The sequence below is a fragment of the Euleptes europaea genome, chromosome 1, assembly GCF_029931775.1.
Source record: "Euleptes europaea isolate rEulEur1 chromosome 1, rEulEur1.hap1, whole genome shotgun sequence".
Lineage (NCBI taxonomy): Eukaryota > Metazoa > Chordata > Lepidosauria > Squamata > Sphaerodactylidae > Euleptes > Euleptes europaea.
The window spans coordinates 106,925,410-106,947,699 of record NC_079312.1 but is presented as its reverse complement, the minus strand read 5'-3'; the positions used below and the strand labels follow the sequence as shown (position 1 = coordinate 106,947,699).

The 22,290-nt window shown below is 42.0% G+C and overlaps 1 protein-coding gene across 1 annotated transcript in view; it reads left to right on the top strand.

Moving 5' to 3' along the window:
• The window catches only part of DOCK2 (dedicator of cytokinesis 2), a 367,227-nt gene that overhangs the window by 62,894 nt on the left and 282,043 nt on the right, over positions 1-22,290 (top strand). The window contains exons 22-24 of the mRNA XM_056847921.1: positions 1,849-1,957; positions 11,355-11,425; positions 12,475-12,581. Of these exons, the coding sequence (XP_056703899.1) occupies positions 1,849-1,957; positions 11,355-11,425; positions 12,475-12,581 (287 nt within the window). The remainder of the gene's footprint in view (positions 1-1,848; positions 1,958-11,354; positions 11,426-12,474; positions 12,582-22,290) is intronic.

Sequence of the window (22,290 nt, the reverse complement as noted above, 5' to 3'; positions counted from 1 at the left end):
GAAGAAACAATTATGACTTGGCAATGGATGCCTTAATTGTGCTATAGGAATCCTGATTAGAAGCAGTAGGAGTGTTTCTTAGGCTTTTATGGTACAGCCTTATTTATCTGTATGGAATGTGGGGCATCCAAACACTGATATTTGGGATCTATTTATTTGTTTTTACTTAGGAGAATCATTACATGAGGTTTCCCAAAGCTATGCTTGTCTGGTGTTGGATGAGGAGGCTATAGTCAAGTAATGAAATAATCATACATCTGAGTAATCAGGAATTTATTCTGGTTCTGATGACATCTACAATACTAAATTAGGGAGTCTGATTCCCCTTAATTACTTCTAGATTGTTTTGATTTATAACATTAATTTCCAAAGGCAGAAAATGGTTAACAGGGATAAATTAATGTGCCCTAGTAATCTAATGGGCTATGTCTAACTGTTTTCTGCCAGAAGAAGGACACTTCTATCGTTTTGGGATGAGAGGGATTTTTTGTTGATTTCTCCCCGTATGCACATTGTAGATCCCCTCATCACAGTCACAGTTACAGTCACCTTTATTGGCATAAAATCAATACACAGAATGACTACATAATAACATAAAATTGTTGCAATTAAACATAACTAAGGTGGTTAAAACAGCAATAAATAAACTCTAAAGTTTTTAAAAATCTAGTTAACTTGACGTCCAACTTTCATAGCAACTCTTTCGAAATGTGCCACATTCTCCAGTATATCAAACGAGCAATTGTTCAACAGAAAAAGAACATTAACAGCACATTCCTGAGAGGAATGCCTGTGCCGGGCTTAGGAGGCAACCCAGCGGCGTTGCCTCCTAAGGAAGTTTCAGCCCCGCCAAAGCCTCTACCCAGCGCAAAAAAACAGTGCAACCCTCATAGCAAAAAGCTGGCGTATCTCTACAAAAAAAGGGGGGAGCATTCCTAAGCCGAGATGGCTCAAGAGGCCGACTAATGTCAGCTCCGCCCCCCGACTGGTGCCGGAACGTCCCAGGAATGCCTCCTGGGGTGCCGGAACACCTCCTGGCTCACCGCCGCAGCCTGTGTCAGTGTCCGGAGACTGGCGGGAGGCTGTGGCGGCATCTGGGCCCAGCTCTGCTGCTGCGTCTGGGGACTGGCGTCTGGGCCTGCTCGCCGGTGCTGGGGCCACTCACGGCGTGCACCTTCCCCCACCTTCCGTTTTCCGCTTCTTTTCCCTTCTATTGTCCATTTTCTACTGCTCCTTTGACTATTATATACATATTAATCAACCTGTCTTATTCGTTTCTGCTTAAGAAGAATGTCTTTAAGGGTGCAAAACAAAGGAAACAATACAATATCTGTGAATGTCTTTGGCATAATAGTGTCTCATTGACTCTGTCACAATCCTTCAGACTGACTCAGTCACCAAGTCACGTTTTATATTTCCACCTGCCATATCTGTACAATATAGTGATATTCTTTGAAGACAATGGGTTAGAGGCAGAGCGGCATAGAACAGTTTGTTCTCTCACCAGCAGCCTGCTGCTCCCTGAAATGTGGTTCAGGTAGGGGGTAAGTTTTCAGAAAAGTTTGGGTTGGCATCTGTTGCAGGCAACTGAAGTATCTAATGCTGTACATACAGGCAGGAAGTTGTATTAGATGGTCCACAGTGGTCCTTCCTGGTCTAAGATTTTGACAGTGTGTTTTTCAAAGACTTTTAACAGTGGGAAATGTTGATTGTGTTTTTATTTGGAATCTGTGAATGATTAGAGTCATGCTAGATGTATCTTTAGAAGTTCATGCCCATGCATTTGATAGTAGCATAGACAAAGTGAAATTGAGCTGTACTTTCTAATTCAAATATGTTTTTTTCCAGGCTATATGAAGGCAAAGAACTGACAGAATTTGAAGAAGCTATGAGGAAGCTCTTTGAATCTATCAACAACCTCATGAAAAGTCAATATAAAACAACAATTTTATTACAGGTTTGTCTCTTCTGCTTTTTTTGTCTTTGGGAGAGACTGTTTGGAAGTACATCTGTAGACAGGTTGACTTTGGTTTCTTCCATTAATTGGAAGGAAACTTAAAAACCTTCCTTGACAAAAATGTAAGCATGGGATTTCTCAAAAGGAGGCAAACTGTTTGCTCACTGGTTTAACGGCCTGAAAATTTGTCAGGCTGCATTAACATGAACAGCTACTCAGAAGATGGTCTTGATCACGGTGTTTAAAAATGTTAATGGAGCAACATTAGCAAGTGGTGGTGCTGTAGGCTACAGAGACTCAATCCTCCTAACATGCTGCACCATCCAGGACATTTCCTGTTTTGAGGGTGTGTACCCTGACCAGGGTTTGTGCCCTGACCAGGATGGCCCAGGCTAGCCTAATCTCCTCAGAAACTAAGCAGGGTCAGCCCTGGCTAGTAATTGGATGGGGGACCACCAAGGAATTTCAGGGTTGTTGTGCAGAGGAAGGCAATGGCAAACCACCTCTTTAGTCTCTTGCCATGAAAACCCTACTGGGTTATCATAAGTCACCTGCAACTTGATGGCACTTTACACTTTACACCTAATGTTGTACCTAATGTTGGGATTGAAAGACAGCTGCCTAACACTCTTGCTGCCTGAGCTGCTAGAGGTGGTTTCGAGGGTGGTGTTGAGGACTCCTAGGCTGGTTGTCCTGAGGGTCTTCATGCTGAGGCTGTCTTGTTGGGCGTGGCTCAGGATTTTAAGGCCTCCATGACAACTGTGGGCCTGACTCAGGTAATAACTGGTCCTACACATTGTGCAGGTTTTTCTCTTGATCCGGTATTTTCTTCCAGGTAGGATTAATGTGATCAGAAGGTAGAATAATTGAGGTTGGTTCCCTTGTCATGGGCAGATTACTATTTGTTTGGGTTTAGAATTATAGGGATACCAAAACTCTGCAGTTGTGAGGGATCTATTAAAATAATCCACCCCCAGACCCAGATGGATCCAAATGGCTTTTTGATTGCTGTAGGGGATTTTCCAGGTTAATATGGTTAGTGCTCCCATCAGCACCCTGGTTGACCTTTGGAATGTGTAAATGACTTGAGAAGTTGACATGATCACTCCCAGGCATCTTCTCTCGGGTAGTTTCTTGGTTTACTGAGGGGCTGCAGGTGATGAAAAGGCAAGGGAGATGGCATGGCAAGAGTGACAGTGGAGGTCTAATAAGACACAGGCTAAAGCTCATTTTAAAGTATACTCCCTGGTGGTAATGGCAAAGAAAACAATACTTTTCTCCCACAGTTGCATCTGCACAGTGTATGCCAGTTGAGCTGCTCTGGTTGTCAGAGGCCTGTGGGGATCTGGTCTAAGGAAGGAGGTAGATTATTCAGTGGCCTGCTGTGAATGTTTTGCTTAACACTTTGCAGATAAAATAACTTGCATCTGTACTGACTTGGAGTCTATATTAGCAGTGCCAGGATCAAATGATGCCAGGGTGTCAGCTTGTCTACTTGTTTGAGATTCTTTTCAATTTATTCAGTCTGAGGATGTGTACAGAATCCTTGGAGGTTTAAGGTCCACAACCCTCGCCCTTCCTGGCTAATTGAATCTGCTGGTGCGGGGGGGGGGGGGCCTGACTGGGTCCAAGCAGTAGTTAATGCCTTCTTGAGAGAGGGGGTGGTTCCCCAGCCTTTAAACAGTCTATGGTGTGCCCACTACTAAAGAAGTTTACCATGAACCAAGGAGATTCTAATAACTATCAAGTATCAACCAGTTTCAAATGTCAGTTCTTGAGCGGGGTGACTGAATGGATGGTAGCTGGATGATTTCAAGCATTCTTGGATGAAACAGATTGTTTGTATCCTTTCCAATCTGGTTTCAGGCCTGGTTATAGGACTGAAACAGCCTTGTCCTGATGGATGACCTGCACAGGTAGATGGACAGAGGAAGTGCAACTCTGTTGAGTTCCTCCAGAGATTTGGGATGGGTTGTCATCAATATGTGGATGACACTACTCTATATTGCTCTTCTGGGTGATCACAGGGGGGCTGTTCATTAAACCATGAACTGGTGCCTGTAGAAAGTTTTGGAATAGATGCAGGCTAATAAACTGAAGCTTAATTGTGACAAGACAGAAGTGTTACTGGTGAACAGAAAGTCTGACTTAAGGTGTCACCCTTTCTAATGGGGTTTCACTCCTCTTGATATAGTCTGCAGGTGTTCTTAAACCCAGGTCTACTGCTAGATAAACAGGTGGCAGCTCTGGCTAAGAGTGTCTTTTACAAACTTCGACTGGTTAGCCAGCTTGCAGCTTTTCCTGAGCTGAAAAGATCTGGCGGCTGTAGCAAATGCCTTGGGTATATCCAGATTAGATTCTCACAATGTGCTCCATGTGGGATTGCTCTTGAAAAATGCTTGGAAACTTCAATTGGATACAGAATCTGAAGCCAGGATGTTGACTGGAGAGAGTCATAGGGACCATATTGCTCCACTCTGGCTCCCAATCTATTTCCAGACACAATGCAAGGAGCTGGTATTGACCTTTAAATCTTTACATAGCTTGGGACCAGCATGCCTGAATAACCGCCTACTCCTTTACAAACCTACACAACCAATTACAGTCATCATCCAAGGCCCTGCTTTGTGTCCCCCTCCCCTTCTCAGATTAGCTGGGTGGAAACCTGGGAGAGGGCCTTCTTGGTCATGGTACCAAAACGATGGAAGTCTCTCCCCCTTCTGTTGTAGTGTGTGTTTTTCCCTTGGTTTTAATTGTTTGAATGATGGTTTTTTTTTAGTTTTAATAGTTTATAAGATTTTTTTTATTATGTGTGTTTTAATAGCCACCTTGGTGGCCCTGATGAGATCACAAATATGGGGTATCAATTGTGTAAATAAATAAAATATAACCCTGTGAAGTACATTATAGTTAGGGAAAATAAAGCCCTGGAACAGTGTGGGTCTTTCTCACAGATTAGTTACACATGCATTTGGCTTCATATATCTGATGTGACTTTAAAGATATATGTTTAAAGATATTGTCTGGTTCTTATGGGATGTAGCTGAAGATCTGAGAGAAGCTTCCTGCATTAAGAATGCATATAGGAAGCAATGATTTGAAGTCAGGGAGGAGAAACAGCTATTGATGGGAAAATGGATAGAGGAGTTAGGATTTTAGCTGCTGTATTTCATTCTTTGTATGCATGCTCACATTTCAGAATATGCGTTCCTCTATACGGATGTTCGCCTTTCAAAGAAGTGCAGTTGCACCTCCTGCTTAAACCTCACTATTCCTGCTTAAACCTCACTAGCAAAAAGGGGAACCACCTGACCAACTATTTTTTATTTTTTTATTTGATTGACTTTGTACATGTACATATTAGACTTAAACAAGCAGGGACCCTCAAGAAACCTGTGGGAGCAGCTATCCCATTCCTCCCACCTTTGCTTCCTCCCCTGTCCCCCTACTTCTCTCAGTCTCTCATTCATTCTCCCTCCTCCCACCCCTTTTCTTACTTCCTCTCTCCTCAATTCCTGTTGCATTCTCTTTTTGCCCCCGTCACCCTTCTGACCTGCTCTGCCCCCCCCCAGCAGCAGTGGCTCTCACCAGTGGTGGACTGAATCTAAAAATATTGATTGCCAGGAGACAAAGGGGGCCCACCCACAACTATAAGGCTATCATTTAATTTTTATTAATTTTTATTTCTAACATATTGTCTAATGTTTAAGAGGCCCCACTTCATCAGGGGCTCACAGGACCCACTTGCCATTTGGCAAGCTAACATAATAGCCAGTCCACCACTGGCTCTCACAGTATCACAACAGATCTCCCAACTACAAACATGAGTTCCTCTTAGGGTTGACAGCTTCAGATTAGGAAATTCCTGGAGATTTGGGGGTGGAGCCTTGGGAGGGTTTAGGAGGGAAGTGACCTCAGCAGGGTATAATGCCATAGACTCTACCCCCCCAAAGTCACCATTTTCTTTAGGGGAACTGATCTCTGTCATCTGCAGATCAGTTGTAATTCTGGGTGATCTCCAGCCCTCACTGAAGGTTGACAGTCCTAATTCCCTGGAGGAAATAGATTTTTTTGAGTCTATGGCATTATATCCGTCTAAGGTCTTTCTCCTTTCAAACCTTACCCTCCCCAGCCTCCATCCCTCAAATCTCCAGGAATTTCCCAACCTGGAGTTGGCAACCCTATCTCCTTTCCACCCAACAGCAAACCCACCTTTATCTGCCCCTCTGGCTTAAGTTTTCCATCTTCTCCCCCGCCCTCACCTGCAGACTTTACCTTGGGAAATTGCATTATTTGTCCACAGTGGAGACCAAAGCAGCTTACATTATTCTTCTCTACACCTTTTATCCACACAACAACCCTGTGGGGCAGGTTAGGCTGAAATTAAGTAACTGTTCCAAAACCACCCAGTGAGCTTTCACAGCAAGATGGGGGTTCAAACCTGGATCTCCCAGACCTTACTCTGAAGCTCTAACTGCTACATCACACTGGCTTTTATAGGGTGGCTGCTGTCAGACAGTAGCAAGTGGCCAGACCTAGCTGAATTATGCAAGTTGAGTAGTATCCAGTAGGGTTGCCAGGTCCTCCCAGGTTACTGGCAGGGGACAGGGTTGCCAAATGCAGCTTGGGATACTCCTGGAGATGGAACTTGCAACTGTAGTCAGGCCTGGGCCCAAAGTACCCTCCCTTAAAGGCCAAAATAGGCCTGGAAATGGACCTTCCTTTCCCGCTGCCTTTTACTGACAGAGACTGACGTTTCGAATGCTGTGATTGCCTAGCAACAGCCACTGAGGTAATCCATTGCTTAAAGTGACAGGCATTACTTTAATCATTTTTGGGTTTTTTAAACCACCATTTTTTTTTAAAGATTTCACATTTTTCTGCAAACCTGGGGCCCTTTTCTGGTTTGTAGAAAGATCTGTCTTGCCCATTCACAGTTCCAGTCACTGGATTTAAGTATCCAGAGATTTGGCTGACTTTGCTATTAGAATATGAGATGAGATCTCAACTACTATACTATTAGAAGAAAACTTCCTGCTTTACTTAGGTGTTTTGATACTGTGTGGATTTCTTAGGCTTCTCACGGTGTTGTGAAGTCTTATAACTAATGTAGTCTCGCTGCTGAGATCTAGACAATCAATCAGTCTGCAAAGGTGCATAGCTGAGAATTAGGACAAGAATAATCAATTACAGCTTGAATCCCATCACACTCTTCATCTTCAGTGCTAAAATTTGCAAGCTGGAATAAAGGGTGATAATTTGGAATAGTAACAGTGAACACAAATTAGGTTTAAATTTTGTAAATTTCTTTTTAAAAAGTAATTTCTACACTGTATTTTAAGGAGCCTGGAAGCCAGAGAGTATTCTTGTTGGCAGTAGTGAAAGGCCAGCATATAAAAAAATCTTTCTATATATAATTATCCTTTTTAGTAATCTTCCACACTAGTAAGAACAGAAGTAGTTTTTGCTTTGTGGCATGATTGCAAAGCAAAGCAAATACGTTTTGTTGAAGCTCCTAGTTTCACTTGGCTTTGTAGTTTTGAACAACAAGTGATAGCTCATGCAGAGATGATTTTAAAGGTGTAGCTCTCTAGACGACAGGACTTTCCTATGCAGGCTCGAAAACAGTAAATTATGATCAGCAAATAAATATTTTAAGAACATGGTGGGATATGTTGAAACCATAAGAAAAGAAAACACCTCTTTTAAGTCACATTTCTGTGGCAGGAAAAGATAAGGTGTGAGATATTTTGGAGAGCAACATTAAAATGGAAATGCCACAGCAGCGTGCACATGAACTGAGTGCAAATGAAATCAGCTGATCACTTTGATGATAAAACTAAGTTAAACTCAGAGAAGCTACAGAATTCTAATCTTCATTGAATCATTAGGTTTGGTTGGTGAGGAAGCAGGAGTTTTTCTTCTCCCGGTTCTCTAAAACCTGTTTCCAACTTCTAGTTGTCAAGCTGTCCTTCGAGGAATCTGACAATGTACTGATAAGACCCCATCTGTTTCTTTCCAATCTTGAAATAATTGTATTACCTTGCTCTGGAAAAAAAATGTCCTTACTGTGTGTGTGTGTGTGTACAGTGACATAAAGTCGCAGCCGACTTATGGCGACCCCTTTTTGGGGTTTTCATGGCAAGGGACTAACAGAGGTGGTTTGCCAGTGCCTTCCTCTGCACAGCAACCCTGGACTTCCTTGGTGGTCTCCCATCCAAATACTAACCAGGGCTGACCCTGCTTAGCTTCTGAGATCTGATGAGATCAGGCTAGCCTGGGCCATCCAGGTCAGGGCTGTCCTTACTAACATACTTTAAAAAAATCCGTCAACTTGTGTGTCAGTGGAGGGAACAAGGAATAGTTTTCAAAAGTAATTAATTTTTGTTTAACAGTATGAATGGGGAGTTATCCCTCCTCCAGTGTCATGGAAGAAAGCTGCAGGCTGTACAAACTGGCTCTGCTGTCAGGCTTCATGTGACCTATGACCCATATGTTTCATAAGGTCAAGGAAGTGGTCAGATGTACTTGACTACATTTATTTATTTATTCATTTAGAATATTTCTACGGTGTCTCTTCAGCGTCCTTCTCAAGGTGGCTTACAGTTAAAAACTGCAATATTAAAACACAAGCCATTGGACCCAAGCAGCATAAAAGCTTCCCAGAAAAGTGAAGTAGACCATTAAAAAGCTGATAAAATGAAACCCCTAATTAAAAACCTGGGTAAAAAGATATGCTTCAGCCTGGAACCTGGAAGAAACTAAAGTAGGTGCCAGTCAGGCCACAAGGAGGAGGGTATTCCAAAGGCGAGGTGCCACCACAGAAAATGCCCTGTCTAGTCACCTCTTCTCTGAAGGCTGGGGCATAGAGAGCAGGGCTTAAGAGGCAAATCTTAATTGGCATCCTGGATGGTGTGGCAGGAGATGGTTCTTCAGGTACCCCGGACCCAAGCCATTTAGAGCCTTTAAGGTAAGAACCGGCACCTTTGAATTGTGCATGGTAACTGATGGGTAACCAGTGCAGAAGTTTTATCACAGGGGTGATATGATCACAGTAATCCAGCCCTGAAAGTAGCATCCTCCAACCATCCAGAAAAAATGTGACTAGACTGTGTCCTATAAATCAGTAGGAAGGTGACCAATTTTATGTGCAAAAGGCCTTGTAAATTTTATGTGCAAAAGGCCTTGTCTCAGTGAGTTACTGAAATCCCTTGAAATAGTGGGGAGGGAGGCAGGAGGCAGGTGATTACTCCCAAAGAAACTTCATTGGGGGTTGTAAGCTGTGAAACACCTCAGCTGGCTATCTGCAGATGTAACAGTGGTGAAGTAAACTTCTTCAACATTATCAATGCCAGTGAATAGGCATGATAATATGCTGTTACCCACTTTCAGTTGAATATGCATCCACCTATGCTTTAAACATCGCCCTTCTTGTTTCATCACCCTCAACTCCTTGTATACCAACAGCCAAATAGGTTCTGTGAGCAGGGAGATTATGCCTGGGAGCAGTCTTGTTGAGAGTCCAAGTCATTTTCTCATTCCAGAAATAGACTAGGACTTCAAATCATCCTGGCTAAGCTTACTTGGCACCTCAGATGCTTAGAGACTCCAGGCTGTGCTCCAACCCACTTGGGTGCTTGTTAAAAAGTAAGCTGTAGTCCTTCAATAACACACTAAAAACAATAATGTGATTAAAATTGATGAACATATTTTACCTTTTACAGCTAATAGCCAGTATGGTGGTGAAATAGCTGGAGTGCCAGAATTGAACTGGAGAGATCCACAATCAGATTGTCTCAATCATGAAGCTTACTGGGTGACCTTAGACCAGTTACTAATTCCCAGTTTATCCTAAGGGCTGTCACTTAGAGGAGGGCAGGGAGCTGCTCCTGTTGGCAGCAGAGGATAGGACTTGCAATAATGGGTTTAAATTATGGGTGGAAAGGTCCCAGCTGGATATTAGAAATTTTTTAATAGTAAGAGTTGGTTCAATAGCGGAATCAGCTTCCTAGGAAGGTGGTGAGCTCCCCCTCACAGGCAGTCTTTAAGCAGAGGCTGGACAAACACTTGTCAGGGATGCTCGAGGCTGCTCCTGCGTTAAGCAGGGGGTTGGACTAGATGGCCTGTATAGCCCCTTCCAGCTTTATGATTCTAGGATTCTATTTATTTATTTAATTTATTTAAAACATTTATTAGCTACCTTTCTTACTTACGGAGCTGAAGTTGGCTTACAATATAGATAAAATACATAAAATACAATACATCAAAATCAAAAATCGTAACTTAATCAAAAATCGTAACTTAATAAAAAAAAGTAACTTAATCAAATATGGTCTGATCTCCAACTGTTGATGAGAGACTAAAACGGTGGTGGAGGAGGTGGTCACTGGGGAAGACAACATGTTCCTTCACATGAGAAAGGTATGGAAAACGTTATATGATATAAAGAAATCCCCCTCCCTAAGACATTCATATAATGTAATCCTTAGGGAACATTAGACGCCCTAATGTCTGACACATGTAAAGCAATAACACTCAAGTAGCTTTTTATGGCAAATCTGGTAGCTATATGGAATAGAAAGGTTGGCACAATAGCTTTAAAAGAGAGCTGAAAAACAGGTGGAAGAAAGAGAAGTTAAGCTTCTGATGTGTCCTTTTGAATTAATTATTCATGGTGAATCTGTACGAGGAATTATAAGTGGATGGTAACATCACCTTTTGTACTAAAGCAATATATTCAATACACAGTTCTGTTTGCTTGAAAAACATGGCAGTGTGTCACTCCCAGGGACATACTGTATAATCTTTTAGTGTGTGGCAGACTGTAGCAAACAACTTGTATTGCCTCTTTGTAGTGGCTTTTTTAGTGAATAAAAACGTTGAATAAATATTGAATGGGGCTTTGTCATTTCTGTTGTGCCTGGTATTTAGCCTTCGATCTCAGATCAGAAAACAAAGGCTCACTTCCTCTTACTTTGGTTGTAATAACAAATTTGAATGAGCTTGCCATAATTGTCATCTTGTATCTTTCACATTCATAAATTCATTGTGATAGAATCATTCATAAATATGCAACATCTTTGTCATGGATAATGTGTTTAGATGTTTTGCATGCCATGTGACTTTGTCAATTTAAAATCATAATTGAGTGGAAGCCAATTCAGCTGTTTTGTTTCAAGTTTATTCTGTGGTGATGCATGTAGTGCCTGGTATGTTCTGACTGCATAAGCACACATCACCCAGTAGTAGGTCAGTGTTGAATTTTTCCATTCAACTATGTAGACCTGATTCAGAACAAATATGTTTATGATTGGGCCACAAGTTCCATAAGATATATGGATTTAGTCTGCAGGCATTTATGAAATAAATGACAATCATGTTTTTTTTTCTCATTCAGGTGGCTGCCTTGAAATATATTCCATCTGTTCTTCAGGATGTAGAAACAGTTTTTGATGTCAGGTTACTAAGGTGAGCTAACACTAATAACTCAACAATAAGTAGATGATTAGATGCCTATATTTTAGCAGTAATATTTTGCATACCTATGGTGCTTTGCAAACCTTATTATTGCAGTTGTAACTGATTCCAGGTGTAAACCAGGTGATAAGGTTTGCGTTAGAAACTTTAATAGAAAACATGGTGCTGGCTGACTCTAACCAATGGGTTTCCCACAGTCTGTATGTTGAAGGTGGTATCATACAGCTGTTCTTATGTATGTATGTATGTATGTATTTATTTATTTATTATTTCCATTTGGTACCCCACTCTTCCCAGCCAAAGCCAGGCTCAGGGCGGCTTCTATTGGAGGCAGATCTGTCCCCACCTTTCCTTTCCCCAATTGCCTCCTTTAACTCTCGAAAAGACATTGCTGAGGGAAGGGGGACCACTACAACAAAAGCCATATAAGCACTGGTGCTGTGGGGAAGAGGGGAGTTTGTGTGATTTCTTCGCCTCCTTCAGTAGTAGTCGGATGCAGCCCAAAACATTGAATTATTTTATACTCAGAATAAAAAACACACAAATGATAACGGGTTGGATCCAGACTAAATTTTCAGCTAACAGAAAGACTGGAATAATTTCCACCACTTCCCCCTTTCTGCTGCAGACACCTGATTTGCCTCTCATCCTGTTTCTGAGGTTTCCTCATCCCCTAGGGGCTACTATTTGGGGAGTTCAGTGGGCTGCAGTGGGAGACAAGGAAGCAGGAACATTTTGTTCTACTGACCGAAGTGCTTTGGGTGAATGAAGAATTTAGTCTGAATCCAACTTAGTGTGAATGGAATTTTCTGATTAATGTATTATGGGGAAGGGACATTTCAGTTACCCATTTGAATTGGTCGTCTTGCATCACCCGTTCTTAGAAAACTGTGGAAAGATGCATTAGAAAAAGGAGCTGCTAATATATATTCTGGTTTTACACACTGTTAACTTTCCAAAGACCGGGGTGGGTCTTTTAAATATATATATATCGCATCAGTCTAATCTAATCCATGTTTTGTCCTTCTGTTTATTCGTAGCCAACTCTTGTATGAATTTTACACTTGCATTCCACCAGAAAAGCTACAGAAGCAAAAAGTGCAATCCATGAATGAAATAGTACGCAGCAACCTCTTTAAAAAACAAGGTAAGATTATACCAATTTTGGACCACTTCACATTTTAGAAGAGGTCAGCCTTAAACACTTAAGTACTTAAGTGGCTGCTCAGGCTTTGAAAGAACCTTGGATCAATTACAGTGCAATCCTAAACAGAGGTACACCCTTCTAAGCCTATTGAATAGGGCTGCCAGGCTAAGCCTGGCAACTGGTGGGAGGGGTGGGGACGAGGACATGGAGGGTGTCATCATAAGCATGATGATGTCACTTCTGGGGAAAACCCAGAAGTGATGGTGATAGCTCTAGGAATCTCTGGTTTAACCATAGAGTTTCCAGTGATTCCTAGAGCTGTTGCTTCTGGGTTTTCTTGGAAATGATGTCTTTGCAGTCTTGATGCCAGTGAGTTTATTAAAATTTTCTCCCACAATCACATGGAGGGGTGATGGGTAACGAAAGCTCAGGGCAAAGGATTCCCCCCACCCTGACTGGGGACTTGGCAGCCCTGTATTGAATTTAATAGACCTAGAAGGATGTACCTCTGCTTTGGATTGTACTGTTGGTTACACTTCTTTTAAGGCGAGTATTGAAGTGCTCCCTTGATAGTTTCAAGCCCAATTCACTGATCCAGTGACCTAAGTGCCTGTTTGAAGCACCAAACTGATGGGATGCAGCAGAGTGGGAGGAGTGTAGCTTTCTCCAGTCTTTCCTTTGGATCCAAAGTAGACTGCAGAGCAATTGATGCCTGGGCTTCCTCTGTATCCTGTCTTGGATCCTGCCAAGGCAGCTCTGGAGAACAGCATTTGGGTCTATTCGGCAGCTTCAGCCAGCTCAGGATAGTTCATACTTTTAGCCACTCCTTTACTTTAGTTCTCTTTTCATTAGGGCTATCAGAAGGAAGTACACATATTTCTGGAGAATTTAAAAAGCGCTTCCACTAACTAGAAGGTGATTGTAAATTTTCCAGCTTTAATGCTATATTTTGTTGTTTTGCCTTATCCTTGCAACTATGAACTCTTAACACATCAAAAGGCAGCCTCCTATCCTCTTTCAGCCCCGGACGCTGGTGCCGAGAATGGTATTGCTGTGCCTGCTTTTTTGCAGGCTCAGCCTTGCTATTCTCTGTGGGGCTTTTTGCCCCATTTTACATGAAAAAAGCCGGTTAAAGGCTTTTTTTGGTGCTTTTAGCATGCAGGGAACTTCTTGGCCATCCCTGCACACTGAAAGCTCAGGAATGGGCTGTTAGTGTCTATAGCAGAAGAAGGAATAGGCAGAAGTCATTGGCCATCTTAAAAAACGATTCTCTTAAGTTTTTGGAAATGCATGGTTGGAAACAGGACACTGGTTCTGCAGCTCACACTCCAGCACATCCTTTTATGGGAAGGTTGCTCAGATCATATCAGTAATGTTAGAATCATCTATACAGCACTGAAGGCCTTCACACAAGAAATTTGGAGATGTGTCTATGCTGGGGAAAATAAGCAATTTAGCCATTTTCATACAAGATATATGTGCTTTTCAGGCTGCTTTCACACACTTTGGATAAAGCAGTTTCAATGGCCTTTAGCAATCAATTGCAACTGGATTTTCCTGTGTGAAACAGGAAAAGATTACTAATGTGTACTGAAAGTGCATTATCCAACGTGTGAAAACAGCCATTGCTCATGCCCATGTATCTTGTACGAAGTGGCTCTAAGTTTACTTCCAAGCTCTGTTTGTTGTTTTTCAATGTTTTTTTTCTGGTATACATGGTGAAGCATGTTTGGATTGCTCAAGTAACGTAGACATTAATGCAACCCCACATTTCTGTAAACCATTCTGAATAATTTGGTAGGCAGGGTAAGGTTTAGCAGAAGAAGCATCATGAAGGAAAAAAGTCCCTTGCCTATTAACAATCGAGAAATGTTATTCCAAGTGTGATTATAGCTGAGAAGTTATTAGCAAAACAGTCTGGTCCCTTTCTTCACTGCTGGTAAGAGAAGCAATCCATTTTTAATTGTGCCCTGAGGCTTGCTCAATGGGCTCAGGAACTTTTACAAATTTTAATGGGAGTAAATAAATGAACAATCTCTGTTCACATTGAGAAACTTTTTTCTTCTTCAAGAAATTCAGACCCATCAAAATAAATAGCTTAAAATAATATTGTGGCTTCTTCATAATCATGCTACTTAAGAGAATTTTAACAACTCAATAGTATTATACAAACAGACAAAAATAAATTGTTTGATTTTCTTTAAATGTGAGTTTTTTCTGCTCTTGTCAAATGTCATCAGCACAGATGGGTAAAGTGTTAATGTCTACAGTGAAGTCTGTTATGAAGATAAAAAATTGGAAGCTTTCCATTGCAAAAGTGGTGTTTTTACCCTTAGGAATTAGAATATTAAAAATTGAAGTCCATTTACTCTTGAAATCGGGCATCCCCATTAAGGAAAATGAGTCAAACCCAAATTCTGCAGGGAAACTTTCCTTAATGGACAGTTTGTTCCAAATGACTGTACACCTTCTTGAGAGATTTGTCAAATGAACCTTCACACAGAAAACCATAGACTTTCTCATATGCCAACTATTTCATGAACTTCAACATCTTCTTAAAGCATACGTTACTCAGCTATATAAAGGCACGCAATATTGCCAGTTTTAGCATAGAAATGTAAAGATTTTAATGCATGCATTCTAGAATTACGGAGTCTTTACAGAATGCATTGATATGCTACTTCGAGGATTATTTATAGTGTCACATTTGATGAAGAAACACAGAATGTAACGAAGTAGTAACAGAATACTGTTCAAATAACATAATGGAAAGCCACAAGAAAAAATATGAAGATGAAGTAATAAAACTGGGAAATACCTGAGAATGTCAAGTGTGCCAGCAATGAAAATAATAACAGAAAGTATTTGAGACATGTAATAACTATGTTGCTCCAGAGCGGCATTGAGTAATTGAGTGCTTTGGGAAGTGAGTCCCCTGGACCTTACCAATGTCACTTTGGCCCTGGTGTAAGTCCCTTGCAGACCTAGAATATACACAGGTGCAAGGAATTTACTTTGTATCCAGTAGCCCTCAAACCACCGCAATGAGTATAGGATTGTCCTGTTACGTATGCTTATGCAGCCATCTAGCCAGTGGTGGTAGAGATTAGAAGACTCTAGACCAGTGGTTCCCAAACTTTTTGGGCCACCACCCCCTTGGTTCCACAAACTCAACCCCAGCGCCCCCTACCCTATCCAACAACACAGTTGAAGGGGCCCACCTCTAGCACCCCCTGCTGCCCCCTTGCCTCTTAGTGCCCCCCTAGGTAATCCCACCGCCCCCCAGGGGGTGGTACTGCCCACCTTGGAAACCACTGCTCTAGACCCATGGTACATATTATTTTTAATGTATCACAGATTTTATGAGGTATATGTATTTCATTGAGCTGGGTTTTTTGATCTTATACTGGTTGGTCTGTTTTGATCTCTTGTTATGTATCAGTTTTATGCTTAAGACCTTTGGTCATATAAGCTTAATAACAAAAGGAAATGAATATACACAGGTGCAAGGAATTTACTTTGTATTCAGTAGCCCTCAAACCAGCATAATGAGTATAAGATTGCACGGTGATGTGTGCTTATGCACCCATCTACCCAGTGGTGGTAGAGATTAGAAGAATCACTGGTGAATACCAAATCCTCAACATAATTTTCAAAAACATGAGGAAAATTGATGTTGACCCTTTAAAAAAAAAATCCTGACAACTGTTTCTCTATAGTGTTGTAATTAGGGCTTAGATCTCATGGAAGTACTCCAAAAAGAATGCTGAGTGGCATTTCCACAATTAGCAATCTTTGTCAAAACAAATCTTCTGGGAAAAGGGAATGTTCATATTCTGGAAGCTGAATAAGCTTGGTGAATATTTTGACTGTGCTGAATATTTTTGACTGCTGCAGTTGCTGACTGCTTTATATACTTATTTAAAGTTTTTGTATGGATGAGGTCATCGGTATATTACCAAAACTGACTTTTGTGTTGATTGCTACCTTGAAATATGGGGGGGGGGGGCGCGATATCATTCTACAAATGGCTAAAACCTTTCTGAATAGTAAAATTGGATATAAACAGAATTTTATCTGGCAAACTGCACAGTTTGGCTTCTAATACTGCTCCCCCTTTTACTTCAGCACCCCTAATTCCCTTTTAATAATGATAAAATATGCTATTTGAGGTTACATCTTTGGGGTTGAATCTGACCGCATGTTTAAGGTTGCCAGCTGCACATTGGGAAATGCCTGGAGATTATGGGGGTGGAGGTTGAGAAGGATGGGGTTTGGGGAGAAGAGGCAGTTCAGTGGGGTGTAATGCCATTGAGTCCATTGAGTCCACCTTCCAAAGTGGTAATTTTCTCAAGGTGAATTGATCTCTGTTGCCTGGAGATCAATTGTAATAGTTTCCAGCCACTACCTGGAGGTTGGCAACCCTGTGCGTGTTAGGTATTAAAGATTAAATCAGTGTGTTTTTAAGGAAATTACATTTCACATATGTTAAAATAGCGAAGAGAAGTAAATGTGTTTCCCTCTTACTTTCTGTTCAAAAATTAGTATTAAACATGCAGTTTAGTTGTGTTACAAGCGCCCAGCCAATGCCTCACTCTTCTTTCTGTCTAAATGTTTATGCTCTCTGTGTTTATGTTGTTTGTTGTCCGTTCAAGCAATGCATGCAGTTGCATTTGTATTTTTTAGCATAATTTGAACAAAAAGGGATGTTCTTGTGAAATTGCTTTGCACACAGATGAAATCTGCTTTTCTTAGCAGAGTAGTTAGCAATCTCCCACCAAGATGGCAAATGTTCTTGTGATCTGAAAGCTGTGTAGGATTTAGGTGCCAATTAATCTGGCTGTTATGTGATAGTAGTTAAAGGAGAAAAGCTGAGTCATGGAAAAGCAAGATTAATATTGTCCATCTGGAGACAAACATCATGACTCACATAGCTGCTCTTGGCCTCTGCTGCATATGCCTCTGTCCCTGAAAACAGGAGTGGGAATATTTTTTGTTTGTTTGTTTGCTGAGGTGAACTCTGCTGCTCCCTCTCTTTGCTTGTTTATTGACATGTGTACTTGCCTTTGGAGTTGTGTTGCCAGGTGGCTTGGAATGGTGGGCAGTTGCCTGCCAATCCATCGGTCAGCTCACACCAAGGATTGTATGCATGCGCGTGGCTGCAAGCCACGCGATCCTGTTGCTTCCGGTTTACTTCCGGAAGTACTGCAGCGCGCCGGGACAATTTACCAATCAAATGCGATCCCTGCCCCCCAAATCTCCTGCAGGTGGAGAGGGGGACCTGGCAACCCTACTTTGGAGTGAAAGGTTGTGTGATTGACAAGTCTGTTTCCATGTCTACTCCCTTCCACTTCAGATAGGCGGTCTGCTCCATTTTCTATTTTCAACTAACTTTCAGTTACATTTCATTTAGTATTTTAAAGTGCTTTCCCCTTCATCTTTGTGTTTTAAGACTGTGAAATCCATTCCAAACAGCCATGCAGAGTGGTTTTATGATGTACTGAACATAGTTTGCCTACTTTGTACCTCACAGCAAATTATGGTTAGTAAAAATGAGGAAGAGGGAACCAATCCTTAAGGAAGGAGGAAGGATGAGGACTGAGCCACTGGTGTATATTTGTATTATATTGAGATCATATGTTTGGCTACTGTTATGTTCCAGTGGGGAAAAAAGTTTACCTAATTCAGGTGGGATAGCTCTTCAAAGGTTTTCAACCAGATAATAGAAGTGCAGGTTTTGTGTGATGGTTGACTTTTTAATGAACATACTCTTAAAGCTTTTCCTTGCCATCACCCACTCCTGTTCAGCTGGCCTCTGGCTTAGGCTTGCTATTTCTCCCTCTATAGTGAGAGACTTCCCAACAAAGCATTAGTAGAAAAGGGCAAGAGTCCAGTAGCACCTTAAAGACTAACAAAAATATTTTCTGGTAGGGTATGAGCTTTGTTCAACAATGCCTGAAGCACTGGTGGGAGGAAATAGGAGGGAAGTGGGATGTACCAGCATCACACCAGTGCACTGGCAACATTTCTGATGAACACTGGAAGTGATGTCATGGGCCCTCTGGGATTTGCAAAAACTCTATTGTTCTACCATAGAATTTTTGCAAATCCTAGAGCATCCCATGACATCACTTACATTTTTCACTGGAAGTGACATCAGTGCACTGGTGTGATGCCAGTGCACCAGTCCGCACCCCCTAATTGAACCAGAGGTTGCCATCTGAGGCCTGGCAACCCTAGTGTGTCTAGAAGTTATTAACCAATAAACAAGTCACTTACTATTCTGAAGTGGAGTCCCTTCCAATAAAGGGGCAAGATTAATTAGAATTTGAGTGAGGAGCCTTTTGAATTTTGGCTCTATAGCATCAACTTCCCTCTGAGACATGACCTTGTAGGCCACTGCAGAAAAATGAAAACATTTTGAATTTCATTTGAAAGTGTACCTGACACCTTGTGTTGAAGTCACTAGAGGGCAGGGGTTGCCTCCACATAATTGGACTGTCATGCAGGTGGCAGCCCATTCTGCATTGCGGAGTACTTGAAACACAATGCTTTAAATCATCTGGGAAGACTGGAAGCTGCCTGAATCTTTCTTGTGCTAATTGACCTTAACATGCTTGGGAAGTGAAATTCCCAAGTCCTCTGTGACGCTAAGGGTGTTAAAGCTTAGGTGTTGAACTTTTATTCTGATGTATCTATATTTAAGTTGATAGCTCATTGTGTGTAGGGGCTGATCTAGTATTTGAAGTTGAAATGCAAAACTGTGCCCTAGATATACAAATGTCATGTCAGAGTCTCAACATTCAGTAGTTCAGTTACAAACCAACTGACAAATGGAATGCAGGTTAACTGAATACATTTCAGTTGAAATAATGGCTTCATGAGCAAACTAGATATTATAGCAGCTCAACCCAGACTGAGTCATGCCACATCCCTAGGGCTGTCAAAAAAAAAAAATTGGTACAGTTCGGATTCGGCCGAATTTGACCCTTGTGGGGTCGGTACGTGCCGAAGTCCGAACTCCCCCGCTTCGGATCCCCGGTAATTCGGGGGGATCCGGAGTTCGGGGGAAAATTCGGCCGAAGCGCGCCTTCAGGGATTCCCTGAAGGCGCGCGGGGGCCCTTTAAACTGATATGAGCCTCCCAGCTGGGAGGCGCAGATCAGTTTAAAGGGCAGCCCGCCCCCCTTCAGCGGGCTCCACTGAGGGGGGGCGGGCTGCCCTTTAAACTCATCTGTGCCTCCCGGCCGGGAGGCGCAGATCAGTTTAAAGGGCAGCCCGCCTCCCTTCAGCGGGCTCCCGTGAAGGGGGGGGGCTGCCATTTAAACTCATCTGTGCCTCCCGGCCGGGAGGCACAGATGAGTTTGAATGACAGCCCGCCTCCCTTCAGCGGGCTCCCGTGAAGGGGGGGGGCTGTCATTTAAACTCATCTGTGCCTCCCAGCCGGCTGTCATTTAAACTCATCTCCTGCCCTCCCTATCACTGCTAACACAGAGTCCAAGTCAGAACAGATGCGAGAGATTTTATCGGCAAAGTACTGAGCATGACAGTTGCAGTGGGCCATTCAGCAATCTATTTCCTCCTGCAGGCCTCTGACCACCCAGAACACCTCTGCTGGCTTTCACTGTGCAGACTCAATGGTGGCGAAAAAGTGGTTTCTTTCCTGCCATCATTGCCATGGAGTATGCTTCAAAATAAGCTTTTGCCTGCATCCTAGTGGATTTGGCTTGGGTATTCCTCTACTCTTGCTGTCTCTCTTGTCTTTTCATTGCCCACTCATTGCCAGTTAAGAGGGCTGAGTGTCTCCATTCAGCAGTGAAACTCCTTGGTCCAATCACTTTCTCTCAATCTATCCTTAAGTCATTGGGATGTTGTGAGTATAAAGTGGAGGAGGGAAGAACCCATGTTTGCTAACCTGAGTTTTTCAAAGGACAAGAGTGAAAGGGAACTAAGTGGGTGGGTGGGTGGCAAATTTATGAACCATTGTCATGACTGCACATGCAGTGTTTGTATTAGCCTCACTCCATAGTTTTAAAATTTTAAATTGCCACTGAATTCTTTCACAACGTTGCTGTACTAGTATCTAGTTTAACCCTCATTTTCAACATTAAATGAAAATGCAAAGCAATATGGCAGTTAGAGGAAGGTTTTTAAAACAGATTGAATGATATTTTAAGATATAAACTAAGGGCAAAGATTTCTTTCACAAGTATTTTGTGAAAGTGATAAACTGTTAAAACATGGTGTTTACTGTCTCTCCCCCCCCACTAATGTTTATGGAAGCCACAACAAAGTTGATCTTTGGCAAAAACTGCAGCCAGTAAACATTTCTGGACTGTGAAAGCTTTATCTTAAAATATAATCTATTCTAAAGCCTGCCACTTGAATTGGAGTTGGAAACTAAAGCTTTATGAAATGGTATGCCACATAATAGACAAAAATCTAGGTCATTCACCATATTAAAATCAATGTTAAAAACTGTACAAGTAGCTATACTTTCTGACAGTGCATCTAAAGTAGAAAATGACAGAAATCTTCAGCAAGGACATGTTACAATAGATGGTGTGTACACATTAATAGTGTAAAATGTTTTTTCCCCATGAGGATGACTAAAAGTGCAATCCTTAGCAGAGCTGCAGCATTGTAATTCCGTTCAAGTCTTTGGTTTTAGTGGAGTGTAATTCTGTGTAGGATTGCACTGTTAATCTGGAAGTCTCTAGGACTACATAATACTGTTTTGGCTTTGGTAAATCATGTGTACACAGACTGTAACAGAGAGATTTTTCTTGCTGTGTTCTTAAGTTTCTGGTATTATATTTGCTATGGAATTGTGACACTCAGCCCACATTATTCATATTCTTTATTCCATATCTATTTCCCTGTATTTTTAAATTCATGCTTCTGTGTAAGTATACCCAGGTTGATGAACAACTTGTGTGCACAAATGAGACCTACTTGCACTATCTCCCCCTTTCCCAATCAAATCATTCTTCTTACACCCCACACTCTCGTCTCTGACAAATAGCCAATCAGAAGGAGTTTAATCTTTTTTAAAATGACATCTGTCTCAGATCACATGCTTTTGGTTTAGTAACTTATACTACAGAAAAACTTCTCAGCCTAGAGAATCTATCACTGTTTTGGTTGTGCTCTTCATATGTGTACTGAACATCTGGTAGCAGTCACTAAGATTGCTAGCTTTCACCTTATTGTAATTCATTTATTGGATCTCTTTTCAGTCTGGCTGTGAGACTAGTATGCCAGTTTGGAACCCAAAGAATTTTTCCTCCCAATGGGGTATTCTTCATGGATATTTGCTGCTGCTTCGACGCTGTTTTGCGTCGGAGGCAAATTTTGGTTATTCACTGCAGAGCCGTGTTTTCACTCACTGAGCAAAATAAGCCGGTTTAAAAGAGAGGCAATCCAAACCACTTCTGAGCCGTACTTTCCAGTAAAAGAGCGTTTTTTTGCTCGGATGCCCATGAAGAAATGTTTGCTTCGCTCCCCGGGACGTCTCCTTTCTCCTCCCCCAAGAACGGTGATTGGCTGGGGGAGTTGCCACTCTAACAGCATCGCACCGGCAGGAGGGAGACCCAGAGCAGACTGGCTGCCCCTCTTCAGAAGGGTGATGGGGGTTTTGCCGCTCTCAGGATTCCCCTCCCCAACACACACACACATAGGATCGCACCGGCAGGAGGGAGACCCAAAGC